The sequence below is a fragment of the Aptenodytes patagonicus genome, chromosome 6, assembly GCF_965638725.1.
Source record: "Aptenodytes patagonicus chromosome 6, bAptPat1.pri.cur, whole genome shotgun sequence".
Classification (NCBI taxonomy): domain Eukaryota; kingdom Metazoa; phylum Chordata; class Aves; order Sphenisciformes; family Spheniscidae; genus Aptenodytes; species Aptenodytes patagonicus.
The window spans coordinates 52,290,746-52,306,942 of NC_134954.1; the positions used below are offsets into that span (position 1 = coordinate 52,290,746).

At 40.8% G+C, this 16,197-nt stretch overlaps 1 protein-coding gene across 2 annotated transcripts in view; it reads right to left on the reverse strand.

The window, feature by feature from the left end:
• RAPGEF4 (Rap guanine nucleotide exchange factor 4) overlaps positions 1–11,750 on the reverse strand; it is a 163,558-nt gene extending 151,808 nt beyond the window's left edge. For both annotated transcript variants that reach the window (XM_076342598.1, XM_076342597.1), the window contains exon 1: positions 11,629–11,750. In XM_076342598.1, coding sequence (XP_076198713.1) covers positions 11,629–11,693 — 65 coding nt within the window. In that variant the 5' untranslated portion in view covers positions 11,694–11,750. The remainder of the gene's footprint in view (positions 1–11,628) is intronic.
• Between the last annotated feature and the right edge of the window lie 4,447 nt (positions 11,751–16,197).

Sequence of the window (16,197 nt, forward strand, 5' to 3'; positions counted from 1 at the left end):
TTTATACTCCAACTTACCCTTATTAACCACAGATGAAAATAATAACTCTCTGGTGTATACAGTTGCTTCTACATCACAGTGACATCCTCTTATCACTTCAAACCACAACCAACTACAACAGCTCCCTTTTGAAATATTTCAGGTAGGATTTTCACCCATTCCTTTTTTTTAACTGTGCACTAGCTGACACGTACTAATAAGCATTAACTCTCTTGTCAAAATCCTTTTAAGAAGATTAGGAAGTGCCGCCTGCAAACAGATTTAAAATCCATTTATACAAGATCCCTATCCAAACTACACCAGTGCTTGGAACATTAACTCCCTTAATTTAGGGACTCTCAAAATTAACAGCAAAAGCCGACAATGAAAAAAGGGAGATCATTCTCAAAATATCCCCTTTTCCTAGAAAAACTGTGTCTGAGACTGTTTCATTCATACAACTGCTCATAGCTGACTCCGTTCAAGTCCATCAGTTCATTTGCATAGAATTGACTGTAGGATCTTGGTGTTTAACACAAACAGGGTTAGCAAGCAACATGCATCAGGTTGTATAACCTTAATCAACACTGTTCTCTCAGTGCTCTTTCTGAAATGCGAGTGCAGAAATCTCTTCCACTTCTGGTTCTGTCAAAAGGACAAGATTTGGGGGGATTTAATTCATAGACTGTGCAGCTTTTTTCCCTGAGAGTTGCTGAAGGCTCAAGAGACGGGGTTTCCATCTAGTTCAGAAGAAGGTGAGAGCAGGGCTCACTTCCACTGATGTGGCAAGGAGCGTCTTGCGTCAGGCAGATGAACTGCAGGAGCAGCTCTTTTTTCTGACAAAACTGCTTCATGACCCCAGTAAAGTGAGTCATCACGGAAAGGCAAGCATTCTCACAGGTGCTTTTCACTTTTCAGAGCCACACTTTTCAGAGTTCTAAACATCAGCACAGCAGTGAGAAACCAAACTCTGTATTTATTGGGAAAGACAAATTCAAGTTGTGTGTTCCTAGTGGCTTACTTTAGCAAGCAGCTGAGCTACAGCACTTTGTATCAGTAGCAGTTACTTCCACCTGGAGTACATGAAGTGGGCATTTGAAGGGGGACACGCGGACATGCTCTAAATAAAAAGAGGAATCCAAATCTCTAAGTAATATGCATAGTAGTAATCTAAAAATTGTTATATTCCTTACAATGTTTCTTAACAATTCATTACTGCCAGCCATTTGTTTCAGTAGCCTTTCTTCAAAATATACTGGGTTTAATATTACTGTGTGCAACTAAATTTCCACAAATATTTTTACTGGGAGGGCACACATTTTGATCCAGCACATTTGGAAACGAAGCTATAATTTGGGAGAGGCTTTCAGTGAATGATATTACTATTAATCTATCTTAGAAAAGGTACCTTCTCCTCCAGCTGTGTTTTACAGAAAAAAAAAAGCAGCAGCCAGCACGGAAACATGCAAGGAATCTTAACTGTGCCCCAACTTATTAATGTCTCTCAAATGAGACACACAGACAAACACCTAGTTTAAGATTTAGCTGTTTGGTTAAGAACGTGAATAACCATAAAAAAGAACTAGGGTCCAAGTTGTTTGACAACAAAATGCCTTTGGACTTGATCAGAGCTCCTGGGAAATGTCCCCAGTGTCTAGGAGGAAGGAATTAGCTAACACTAGGTGTCCCAAGCTGAGGTGGCCCGTAGTCCTTACTAGGACATGGAATTTTGCCTGTGTAAAAACTCCAGATTGCAGCGTAACAGTAATAGCAATAGCACTCAAACTCATTTCTATTAAGTGCTTATAATCTATAACAATGAGACTGGTTTCAAAAAGATAGTTTTACTTAGTGAGAGAGCATAATGAGAATAATAAAATACCATGGTGTCAATTAACTGCTTTTCCACATGCCTGCAAAACTCAGGCAAAGTTTGACCACTTTCTACAAAGTATCTTTTAATAAAATTATCATCATTGTAACTGTTGTCATCATCATTAAATTAACATTAATGAATCTATTTATGATGCCAAATTCTGTTTTCTATTTTTTAAGTACAAGCTGCCTAGCATGGAACAACATCGGCACAGGACAACATAAATTTACTTCCTCATTGCAGCTATCTTACTAAATTGCTGTAAATTTGGCTTTTTTAAAGCATAGTTTGGAATAATATTTAAACAGCTAATATTATAATATATTCCTTAGAACATTAATGATTAAACCTATTAATTAGAAAAGTACTACTGATGGCAGATGGAGAATTATTCAAGCTTTAGTGTCACTGTAGTCACAATGATAGGAGGCAGTGGTATTAATCCAGAAAGGAACCATTCCCCAAACCAGGGAGACGGGCTGCAAAAGTCAGCCCCAAGGAGGTGAATCTCCCTACACCCCCTACATGGCTCCAAAAGCCTCTGGAAAGGCTTTTCCAGAGACCGTATCAGAGCACCTGAAGTCACTCCTCTGTGATCACCACTGCTGTTCACTGGAGAGCAATCTCACTAAGCTTAGCCCCCTTCTGCTAAACCAGTGCTGGTGAGGATGTCCTTCTGTTCTGTTCTGTGACACTGATGCTGGTATACTACCGGTGTCCCCTTACTGCTGATGCTGCAGACTTGTAACTTGATATCCGTGAGCATAAGAAGTTAAAAAATGCCTTTCAGTGAGACTTCAACTACCACTGGATTTTCTACTAAAGCTTCTGTCCTTTCCTATATGTACTCCTGTTTCTGAAAGCTCTAGCCCAATGTATGGAATAGGACCACAGATGAATCTAGAAGTGTGAATAATTCTCTCAAATCAATTAAAATTCTTCAGCTCTCAACAGTTTGGTAGAGGTATCAGCTAGAGTAGAAGCACTTTAAGGCAAGGCCATCCTTCTTGTAGAACATCTATGACTCTATCCAGTGAAGCACCCACTGCCTAGGCTGCCTCACCCAATTTTAAAATAAATTTTAAGTAAAACAAACTGTGGAAGTGTTACATCTGTCTTCATCCTCTTTGCTTAAAAAACCAGCTTCTTACTCCTTTTTCCCAAATTTTCAGCATCTTTGTGAGGCAGCTGCTGCTATACGTCCATTTCCCTTGTTTGCACGTTACAAGCCCAGAAAGAGCTTTAGCAGCTGCTGTAGTAACCACACTTCACTAACTGGACCAGCAACCATAAGTGAGTAGGTATCATGCCATGACGATAGCAAATGCCAGGACAAAACCACGTGGGAGGAGTGACTGATTTGGAAATGAAAACTTCACACTTAGCATCTCTTACCATGAAGGATAATGCATGGGTGACATTCCTACACCCCCTGCTCCAATCTTCAATTTAATATGATTCTCCCTAAATTTGTATCTCAACAGGGTACCACGCTAACATCTCATTTCACTGTGGCCAAAGTGAGGTCAGCATTTCCAGTGTTGCAAAGCAAGGCTACAAAATGATTAGGAAATGATGAAAAGCAAGAGTATTTAATTTATTTTCACTACCCTACAAGCCTTTCTGCTTTGTTTGACCACTGAACACTTTATCCAGCTCCTTATTTATTTTACTAATTTGCCTCTTCAGAGCATAGTTAAGTCTTATCTGGCAGTAATATTTCCACACAAGACGTCATCCATCTTCTCCTTCTGCTTCTTCAATACAACATCACAGCATACATATCCAAGTGACAGCATCAATGCTAGTTATACATCTCCATTCAATTATGTCAATAAGGCTTCTTTAAAGGATATTTTACCTGATTTATTTGGTTGTGAAGATTTCAGGCATGTATTTTATAGAGGTAAAACAATTTTCTTGACAATGTCTGCTTGACTATCTGTAAAAGGAGATTATAAAAAAAACTTGCCAGAAGTGTATCTTCAGAAGGCCATTTCATATTTTTAAGGGCAAACTATTCAAGCTTGAAGTTTAAATACAGACAGAGGATAATTTCTACAATTCTTCACATACACAATTTGGGCAAGTATTTCTGTTCATGTGTAGCACATATAGCTTTATACAACAAACTATTCTCATGGTGTTAAGATTAAATATTTGAATGTTTATATATGCTGTGAAAGACTTGTTAACCTAGAAGAAAGGAACAAGTTGGAGTTTTTTGTTTTATTTTCATCAAGTTTATCTAACTATAACCTATTACTTTCTCTTCTACCATATATGTTCTTTTTTTAGGTTCTTCCTCATAATTGGTTTGACACTTGAAAAAGAAAAGATAGAAGATATGTAGTTTTACCTTCTTTGCCAAGATACCTCTAGAATTTTAAAATGTTTATTTCTATAACGTGTGTTCAAAAATCTGAACCCTGCTCTAACTGAATGGAAACACTGAGGTCCATTTCCTTCCCCTGCTCTTTTTAACTCTTTAAACGGGCAATATTGCATTTCAGACAGCAATGAACAGCCCCTGAAGGATGAGCAGATATGATGTATTTCTTCCACTGGGGAGGCTGTTTGTAGAAAACAGGAGTATCACACTACATAATAGACAAATGAAACTAGTTCATCTCTGGATTAAAACTGAAGCATCTATTCAAAGATGCAAAGGCAAACTGTATGAGCTGGAAGGTATCAGTAACACTACCATGGACCATTTGGTGAATTTTAACAGTATTTTGAAGTATATTCTGCTTTGAAACATGAGCAAGGAGAGAACAGCAAGGAATGCCACTGAAACCAGACCATTCCTCTGTGCTACCTGTACTTTCTCCTACCCTTTCCTGACATGCAGAAAAGCAAAGCAGTAGGATGCAGAAGAATACTAGTACCAAGATACCATTTTTCTTTAGTGACAGCAGGACAACACTGAAGCACCTCTCTCCTCCAGGCAATGCTGTAAGGCTCTTCCGACTTTTAATTTCTCTTTGAGAAAGGAAAGTTTAAGAGAGGGATACCAGTGACCTATCAAAGCACTTTAGACTTGGGGTAAGAGATTTAAGTCCTAGATATAAATGAAGTTACTTTTAATCTTAAGTAATGTCCAGGTAAGGGTTTACTTTGCACTTGTTACAGTGGTATTACCAAATTCCTGTTTTCAACATTTACATTTCAGCTCCTCTTTCCCTTGTCATGGGAAAAGCCTCATTATGAGGCTTTCAAACAATAATCAAATTACAGTTCTTTTCTTTTGATTTCCATTTTATGAGACTTTGGGATTCCGGTTTTCACATTTCCTCTGACGCACAGGAAATAAAATTTTATTTAAACCCTGTTCCCTAGGATTCTTATACATACAAATCATTCCAGAGTTTAAAAAAAAAATGCAACACAAGTAAAACTGCTGATGCTTAGTTTCCAACAAATTACTACTGTCACCTACACTCAGAACCCCTGTGATAATCTCTCATGTCCTGCTATGCAAGGCACAAGAAATGCTGTAGATAATCCTGTTCTATGCAGGTACTGATTGACCAGTCAGTTAAATGCAGACCAACTGGCTGTCACCTGCAGTCAGACAGAATTGGTAATAGTTGAGTTCTGTCTTCCTCAGTGAGGGCCAAAAGAATGCAAGTATGGGGGACTCTCCTTTACCTACACACTCATCTCATTATTATATTACTCAATTATATTTGTGCATTCAACTCAGTTTGGCCAATGCACTGAAAAACTATTGGAGGATTAGACAGAGCAATCAAGTGTGCTTCATTTCTTTACATACCCTGCTCTACAAATTATGCATCCTTCCAATAGGTCAATTTTTAGATCTTTATAAACAGTGGAATGGCAAAAGATGTATTTATTAAGTAATGACATTCATAAAGATTTATCTCAAGTTAAAAATACACTACCTGAACAATACAGCTATAATAGGAAACAAAACATAAAAACAATTTTTTCGCCTTCATATGCTTTTTAAAAAGACAAAATACTTCAAGAGAAAAAATAAAATTGCAAGAAAATTTTCTCCTTTCATTTATGAAAATTTTTATGTATGGTGCATGTTTTGCAACCAAGGTGTGACTAAATCTTATTGAATAAACTCTCCAACTTTCATAAACACGAACTGGAGCTCTGGACAGTTAAAATTCCATTTGACAGAAGTAGATCTGGATGAAATTACATTAACCAGCACTGTAGCTTCATAATAGACATTAAAAGCACTTTAATATGAAGACAGACTCTGAGATACATTGCAAATGAAATTTGTAATTGAACAATATGCACAAGTGATGAAATCCTTTGATTCAAACTGGCCACTGCCATCCACCAATACACTATGCTAAATGCACCTTTACCCATTTAGGATCTGCATTGTTACAGCTAATGAAAATTTAAAGCTTACAGCAACTATGAAATAACTTCTACAGGTTTATATTGACATACATTTTGACAACTGCTGAATTCAAAGATGAAGTGGAAAGTCAGTTCAAGAAACGTTCATTGAGGATACTGATAAAGCAGCAGGAGCAGTAAGTGACCATGCCAAATATACTGCAGAAAATACTAACAGAACAAAGGCAGTATCATAAGAATGATGAGCTTGTTAAATGCAGCAAATTGCAAGATGCAGACGAAAACAGATGTCAACACTGGATAAGAAAAATACTTGTATTTGAAAAATACCTGGTGGCCACCTGACTTTGAGGACATGATTTCAAATAGCTGGTTTGTTGTTTTTTTATTCCTTTGCTGGAATATGAGGTTTTGTTATAAAAGAAATTTAATCTGCTCACAATACGGGATTTTAGAGATCAAATCCTAACAACATGCCATAAATAACTCAGGCAATGACAGTTCAGACAAGTTCCCAGTTTCATCTGGTAAAAGAGAAAACCTACGGTGGCACAAGTACCACACCAACCATGCGGCCACTTCACAAGACTACCAACTAAATTTGAATATATCATGTCCTAATAAGCATATGCACATACTAGTTTGCTCTGGTGGGCCATGACAATGTTTATACACATGAATGCTAGGGCAATCACTTTTTCTTCCTCTTAATACCTGTCCATAGAACAAGTGTGTAACTTACTGCAACCACGTGTAACAAATGGAAGCTGATACTAGAAATGCCTAAGCCCATAAGCAGAGAATAAAACACCTTGAATTTGTTTAAAATACAACTCTTGCTCTCACTATGAGTTATTTTGAATTCATATATTCAATAAAATGCACAGACCTACAAGCTTATGGCAAGCTATATTAACAATTATTTTGGTCTCTCTGAGGAGATATGGAAAGAAAAAAGGCTTTTTTATTATTCATCAAAGACTGCACCTTTGCACTGGACTAGAAAATGAGCTGCATGATGCGGAAAGATAAATTTGTTATTATTCATCACTCTCAGAAGACTGCACCTTTGCATGAGTGCTAGAAAGCACTTAGACTATGTCTATACTGCTCTGTCTCCGAGTTTCCACATTGCGGTGCCTGCTGTTGATACATCCCCATGCAGACTTGATCCAAGCATACAGCAGCTTAGCCACGTACTACATACAGTGAGAAAACACCAAGCACACAGGCCAACAGGAGCTGCAGTGTATGTCCATGATTTTGTTCAGAACCAAACTACGTGAAAAATGGTGGTGTTATTTCTAGGGATTTGTTACAAATAAAAAGCAAGGGTAGAAATTTAAAATATATAGAAGTCAGTGTATGTTTTACCAATCACATAAAAACGTATTTTAAAAGTAAATAAAATAGCATCGTAAAGCAATTCTAAAATATTAACAATATTGCCTGATTATAAAACTATATCCCATTACCTTTGACATAATTATAGGTTATAGAGGATGACAAGCATTTTCCATATTTCTTTTACAACAATTCTTTCAGAATATCAGTTCTTCATTCCAGCCTATCTGTATAGGTCTCTCACAAGAGACCTGTTGACTACCAAGCATATACAAATAACTTACATCTCAAATATATGTTACAATGAACTAAAAACCAAATCCTGATTCAAATATGTTGCTGTTACAGCTTCAGTCTGAATTTACACTCAAATCTATGGGAGCTTGGCTTAAGGTACAGATCCGAGATATTACCCTTAATGTGTTATTTTGGTTTTGTTAGATGTAAATGATGCAAGTCGAAAGTCTAACAAGGATGACAAGGATATAAAAGCTCAGTATGTACAATATGTCCTTGAAACACCCATTCATTTTTAAATAATTTATAAATAGCTGAGCAAAGATCATAACATTCTTAGCACAACAGGCTAGCAAAGTTACATGCTTTGCTCTGTGATCCGCTCCTCCAGTCTGCTAGGGCACTGAAGGTTATATTTAATACAGAGAAAAACACAAGATGCCATAGGCAGGTATGAAATCCTGGCATCTCTGACTGTTGTGAATGCTGTACATCATTAAAAAGTTTGTATCTGAATCCAGTTAAAACACTTATCTGAATTCACAACTGTGATCAGGTTTAGACAAATAATAGTTATGTAAAAAATACTTTGTCTACCATTCAGTAAAGATATGTCAACATGGAAATTTCCTGGTTAGATAGCCTTTGGTGTGAAAGAAACCACATGAGTAAAGACACTGTTCCTAAGACAATTATACACACTTGCTTAAATCAGCAACCTTCTTTTACTTATGTGCAGATCGGACATACAGAAAAATGCTAAGATGGTAGGCATGCTTCAGCTCCCTAGGAAATCAGTGGTAAGGCAAATATTTACTTCAAAGATAAAAAGACTGGTTTCCTGAACACAAAAATTATTTACGTCTCCAGGTACAACCAGGATGTACAGTTGCTTACTGCTGATCACCTCTCTCTCCTGCAAAAATAAAATATTCTTGATAGAGCACAGTGTTCTGACCTTTTCTGTTCCTGCTTTTCCTTACCTTTGCACTTGTGACTTTATATATAAATACTGTCGCACTTGTGACTTTATATATACTGTCCTGTGTATTTGATTTTTAAGTGCTGATCTTTGGCTTTTGTGGTTAGTAACCACACATGGAAGCTGCATGGTCGAAGCACTGGTGGCCCTAGCCCACAGTACCCTACACACTAATAACATTTCTCCTGAAACATTTTGGTGGTTCTTCATTTTTATATGTGCTCTCATTTTAGATGTTAGTAGTTCCAGTTTGGTATGTGACTTGGGGAAAACATGACAAACATATACAAAGTACAACGTTTCTGTACATTATGTATTTTGTTATTTCCATTTAGAGTTTAATTCTCCTTTTTTGCAGAATGAAGTTGGATAATCCATATTACATGCTAAATTAATTGTCTTTGCTGAGGCTCATCTAAAATTCTAAAGCATACCAGTTTTAGAATTGCCTTCCTCCTGAAAATATAAATACATTCATTAACTAAAACATATTAAAACTACATTTATTATTTAATAAAAACACATGGTATCCTACAGAGAATTGACTCATTAAATGATCCTATATTTACAGAATCCACACCTAGGTTAGAAAATGCTGTAAGATTTTTTAAAAGGCTTAAAATACATAGAAATTACATAATAATTAAAATGAGTACACTGATAGATCATCTATAGAAAAGAAATACACTCTAGAAATATGTGTGTAAATTAATTAAAAATGCTTTCTCTAATAGTACTTAGATTCCTATAGTACTTTTCCAACATAGCTTTAACTGTATTTTTTAAATGGAAAACCAGAACAAAACGCGTACATGCATTTCCTATGATCACAAAGCAAAGCATGGCAGAGACCACGAAAAAACCTACAATCTCTCATGTCTTGGGTTTGTCCTACATCCAGGTTGCCTTCTAGAAAAGAAGGATATTAATACATAATCTTTCAGGGCACCTGGAACTGATTCCTTCCATGCAACAGATTGGTGCTACTAGCTTACTCCAAGTAACAAAAAGGGAAGAAAAAGTTTCCTCTTAAGAGCGCCAATGAAATTCCCATTATAAAAATGGTCAGCATATTAATTTTCATATAAATATAATGGCAGAGAGATTTCTAAATGAAATGCCTCACGTGTTTCCTAAAAACATCATTCACTCCGCAAGGCTACGCGCCTCATTAAGCATGAACCCTTGAATTTCAGTTTACAATTTAGATCTCACAATCTATTGCATTTAAGAAGCCTGAGAAATGACAGGATCACCTATTTAAAAGTACTGGGGCTCATACTCTGCTTCTTCACATCCGCTCAACGTCAGTTTACAGGGCAGAGAATCAGGCCCTCTGCTTCACTTCGGTTTTTATATGGCTAGGCTACCATCACCAGTTCTGTTTATATTTACATTTAGAGTACTTTGAACATTTATACACATTATTTAACCTCTAAGAGGTTATTCTTCTTTTAAGTCACATGTTACAGAGGGGAATCAGTATTTGTGGTAGGTGTCTAGACCAAAAGTTTCATTAGCTTCTTACAGTTTGCTGCCTGGACTGTTAAGGAAAACCTAATTAGAGGTGCAGTCCTACAACACTAGGAGGTTACCTGGAAATGGCAGAAATGGTGAGAAGAGGAAGATTCTTTCTGTGTGCACGAAGGGTTCTCCTCACAGCACAGCCGCAAATGGCATCAACCGTCAAAAGCTGGGTAATGATGCTCAGTAAACCACTATACGCCATGTAAATGAAGTCTCTCCAACAGCTTTATTTGAACCGTATAGCGTACTTATGGTCTAAATTTTTGTTAACTGTTTTCCTAGACTACAGGAGACACAGTGAGCGCTTGGAAATCAAATGACTTCACTTCTGACCTAATCCAGTAAGTGTTGAAGGTAGGAATACAGCAAAGGACATTCAAACCACCCACCATGCAACTCGACACTGCAAGACTCACTTTCTGCTGCAACACCCAGGGAAAGCACTCCAAAGAATTTATTTTTTAAAATAAATAAATAATTTGCCTGTATTTTTAGAAGTGAGCGCACCACCCCTGAGCACACGTTGGCCAGCCGTAACTCCCACCCACGCGGTGCTGGCCGCCCGCCTCTGTCTGACCCGCAGCAAACGCTGCCGCCAGCCTGGGGGACAACCGCAGGCCCCCAAGACGCCGCAGCGCGGAGAAGAGGCTGTCGCCGCTGAGGGAAGCCTCCGGCGGCCTCTTTCGGGGCGGACATTTTCCACACACCCCACCCCCCACCCCCCTTCCGGCCAACAGTCCTTGCACCTGCTTGCGCCACGGAGCGCTGAGGCGAGGGTCTGTCCTTTCTCGCCCGACCTGTGAAGCGGCTTGGCCGGGGGCTGTGAGGTGGGGGGGGGGGCCGTGTGCTGAGGTGAGGCGAGGCGGGGGGCGGTGTGCTGAGGTGAGGCGAGGAGCGACGTGCAGAGGCGAGGCGGAGAGCGGACTGGAGCGCGAACGCCGGGGGCAGCGGGTCTACCATGGCTGGCACGCCCCGCCCGGCAGACCCAGGCCCCCGACGCCCTCTCCCCGCCCTGGAGCTCCCTCTCCTCTACCACGTGCAGCATTTTCCGGGCAACAGGGCCTGGCGGAGAGCAGCTGTCCCAGCGGGGACTGCCCGTCCCCTCCGCTGCCAGAGCATTTCGAGCCCTCCTCCTGCCCCGCCGCCCCGGCTCTGCTTCCTCCGGGCATTTTGCGTCCCACCTGCACGGTCCTTATGTAAGGCAGGATCTGATGGGGAGCGGGGGGGGTGTCAGCACACACACACACACACACACACACGCATGCAGGGGGGCAGGTTACACGCGCACAGCATCCCTCCGCAGCCGCTCCTGTGAAGATGCCGATACCTTTTATCCAGGCAAGCGATCCACTCGCCGGAGGATGAGGAATGGGAGGTGTGAGCGGCGACCATGTTGGACAGGGATCAGGTCCTCGCACACCCGGCTGGCGGCGGCTCCCCCCGCCCGCCCGCCGGTCGGTCGGTCCGTCCGTCCTCCCTCGCTCCCTCCCTCCGCGCACGGCGCGATGGGCTCGCCCAGGCCCCCGCGGCAGCCCGCCCTGTCCGCCGCAGGCAGCGGTGCGCGGAGGTGCGGGTCTGCCTGACCGCTGCCCGCCTCGGCGGCCCTCCCGCCTCGGCCCGCGGCTGGGCTGTGACCTGGCGCCGCCTCGGCCGTCTCGGGGCACCCGCCGGCCCGGCCGGGAGGAGCGCCCGGCCCTGCCGCCCCTCAGCCGGCAGGTAGCAGCCCGGGGAGGGGGCGGAAAGGAGTTAGTTACTCCCCTCCTGGAAGGTGTTGTCGTCCTTCCCTAGCTTTCGTGAGCTCCTCAGTACGCACACTTGAGCCCGGCTTACGGGTCCCTGCCCTTGCTTTACCAGAGATGTCCTTGACTGGGTTTGGGGTAGGGGGGGAAATGCAAGCTTTTTAATTACAGTAAGCAGCTCAGGAGTATTTTGGCAGCTGTTCAGAGCCTTGTGTGTCTGTCCCCCCAGTAGTAAACCCACAGTAGCTGAGCAGAAGGAAGGTGCAGTCCACATTTCAGGAATTTTTCTGAAGCCTTCCTCCAGCCTGCTGTCCATCCTGTCATCGCCCATGAAACTCTGTCCTAAAGGCTCTGGTTTAATGTAGGTGAAAAATAAGCTGGGCGGTACAGCCCATGAATAGGATTTAACAATTGGAAGGAATGCAACACACAGCATGAGAAAGGTGAGTCTAGTATACAATGAAAAACATCCATACTCCTGTTGTGATAGTGTGGCCTGCAAGATGCAGGTTTTTTAAGGATGCTAATGCATACATGATTAAAAAAGTGATGAGCAGAGGAAGGAATGCAGAGTAGCAGGTCTCCCGGTTTTGCGAAATTCTATGTGAAATACTTTCTACAAAATATTTCAGGATTTAGATCATATCTTCCCAAGTAATCTGTGTATAACCATAAGATTCAGCTTACAGTCAACAGAACCTGCCTTGAAAAGCATGGGAGAAGGGTAGGAAGCTACACAAACCTCAGCAGGATGTTTGGGGTTACATGTAGATGATAGCAAAGTAAAACTCAAACTGTGCCTTCCTTCAGGCTTATATCTCCTTTCTGCTTTAGTGTGGACACAAATGATTAATTCAGATGCTGATAATTTGCCAGTGCCTTTTACAGTTCTCCATGGGCTATCTTCTCTGCCCTCTGTTCTAGTCATCTCTTTTGCTGTACCAAGTGTAATTTTCTCATATACGTGTGCTACTTCACATTTCACATCTACCTTTTAACAGCCTCATTGCTGCCAGAGCTTCTTCAGCACTTTAACAGAAATAAACGTTAACATCAGAATACTGAACAGTATGATGAAAAATCTAAGGAAATATATCTAAAAATCCCTTTTGCTAGAAGGATACAGCTAAGAAATTGGCATAGCAGAGGAGAAAGAATGCCACAAAAGCCAATTCTTTCATTTTGCCTTAAAAAAACTAAAGTGCATGCCAGAGGGATAGAAGAGGCTGCCACTCAGTGAGATCAAAGCTGCAGCTTTTCCTTCGCTATAGTCCGTGGGGAAAGAAAATGAGAAATTCTTGCATCTAAGTAATCAATCTACTTGAGGAAAATCTATGCTATTCATTCCTCAATATGTGAGTGTTTGGGAACCAACAGAACAAGAGCTTCAAATGTAAGAAACTAAATTCTCAAATTATTTATAACATAGTATGTACATTACATATGAATCAATAAAGCTCACTAATTTTGTATTTCCATTATAAAACGTTCATCACGTTATTCCACATAATTACAGTTTTTCTTCCAGAGCAATCACACAAGGCAGCCCTTACTGCCCTTTCTCCCCTCAACCCAGTTTAAGCTGCAGTAGATGCTTTTTCCTCTTAACTGGCATCAGGCCTGAGAAGGAGCCCAGAAATGACTCGTAGCTGAAGGCCTTTATCTTTTCTCACGGGCCGTTTCACTGACACAAACAGCATTACGCATACCAGTACCAGCAGTTTTGTACATAGCAACAGCGTAGCTCAGTCAGCAAAACCACAGTGCCGCAACTGTTTAGTGTTCGCTCAAGCCACCTCTGTCAAGTCCTCTCCCATGCGTATAATGTTTAATGACCCAACCGCTAGAGGACAGGCTAGGCCTCCATAAAAGGTAGCAAGCAGGGATATTTCCTTGGTAAGCAGATGGCTAGGAGAAAATAGTCCGAGCTTGAAAAGACAAGACCTTTGGAATGCCCTCCTGGGATGCAACTTGTGAAAACCTTTGTAGGTGCTCATGAACCTACCCTTGACCAAGCAACCTACCTTCCCTGGGACAGCCCTCTGCAGTTACCAATGCCTTTGATTCCAAGCAATGCGGTGCCTGTAGGCATGAGGGGGATGTCGCTCCAATGCCTGGCTGTGGGCAGACACAGCTCAGAGATGTACCTTTTTGTGGAGTAACCATTAAATGAGAGTTTAACCCTTTGTGGATTGTGCAAGCTAGGCAGGCCCAGAATGGGCTAGGAACACTGGGTATATCCATACTTCATTCAGAAGTCTCTCAATTACAGAGCAATTAGAGCAAGACAGCCAAAATACACCTCTGGCAGTTGGATTATGAGTAATCATGTAGCTTTCTGATTAAGACATGAGTGAAACTGCTCAGAGAAACTTAGGAAGCAGGGAATAAATATTTGATTGGTTCAGATATCAGCCTGTGTCAACCAAAGGGTCTCCAAACTGCACAGAAATGTCAGGAGCTCCTGACTACTGAAATCAGAAATCCTGGACGTCAGCTCAGTGCGTGTTCTCCTGAGATAAAAGGTACCAAATAAGCAGTATATATCTCACATGACAAGTCAAATAGAATGCAGATTATCCTGTGTCTCTTAAGAATTCAGACCAAAACAAACCTAGGAAACATATCATTTGAGAATACTGGCCTTATTTTAATGGGGTTAAGTGCCCATTCACCTGTGAGTAAGAGCATATGCTAGAAGGAAAATGCTGAAGCACACTTCATTAGTATAAGGACCATATCTCCTCTTGGTGCCTCACAGTGCCCATTCTTCATTACTTTTCTAAGTTATACACTTGTATGAAAAAGAGATGACCCAAAAGATATTTGAGACCCAGGATTGTTAATGGCCAAATATGCACTTATGGTCAGTCTTACCTATATCTACACATACCTTCTACTACACCTTTCGTGAAGTTTCACCTGAGAAAACATTAAGGATTATGCATCATTAAAATGACTGGTGGTGTGAAAATATCTTTCTCAGAAATACATCCTTCTTTTGCAGCATTCGTGGAACTCCACAATAGATTTAATTTCTCCACATTGAACAGAAGGCTAATGGGACTTTTTACAATCTGATTTGTGAGACTTGATTATGCAGCCAGAAATTTGGGATGGCAGCTGCTTTCAAAGGAGATTGTTGCTGGGAAATGGAGATTTGCCAGCTGCGGTATGTGAAAGATCAACTGGCCTTTTAACTTTTCACAGTTTACAAAGGAGTGACAGGGCCATGCAGAAGCCCTTAAGCCACAGAAAACCAGAAATCGGCCAGCCTTCAAGTTATCCTGTGCCTGTAAGACTAAGAGTCAGGAAGTGTAGGGTCCAAACTGTTGTTTGCATTATGGGACATAAGGCAGATCATGTTGAATTTCATACCTTTACTATTTCTTTGCTTTTTCTTGCCAATAAAAATACTTGTTCCTTCACTTTTTTACTCAAATACAGCCAAAGAGCTCTTGCTAAAATCTTCCAGAAAAAAATAAATTCCCCTCAAACAGGAGCTTGCTATGAAAAACTTGAACCAAAAGACTAAATGATAGTTGTTAGAGCTTGAAAACAAATTACTAAATGTATTTATTAAGGTGTGCATCACACAGTAATAGGGTACAAAAGAGGGCTACTGTGGAAACCTCTTTACACCACTACTTATATCAAGAACTTCAAGAAGTTTCAAGCAACTGCAATAATACTGTTAAAACAAAGGACAGTAAGGGTTGTCCTATTTTCTACAGCAGTTTTGGATGCTATTGCAATGAAATTGCAGTTATGATATAGTGAGGAATTAGTGGACACAGAATCTATGACCTGTCCATTGGCATCACAGGGCTAGCAAACTAAAGCAATTTAATTTCAGAGCAAGCTCACAGAAAACCCCAGAAGCTCAGTCCTCAGTTCTGGCCATCTGTGTTCAAGAGAGTACCTAGGGGAAACAGCTGGCTTCCAGCCACCAGTGTACTCCCCTGATTCCTATGTCTGTTGAAGTATTGCTCAGCCTCAGGACTTTTCTAATTCAGACGGACTGTACTGAATCTAATTGATAGCACAAGGCATTGGCTACAATCCTTTGTCCCCAAAATACAGCTGGGATACAGGGTAAGATAAGGCCAGCTCCAGCAGCTTTAAAACATTTAAGATTTCCTTTCTCTAGAGGAATC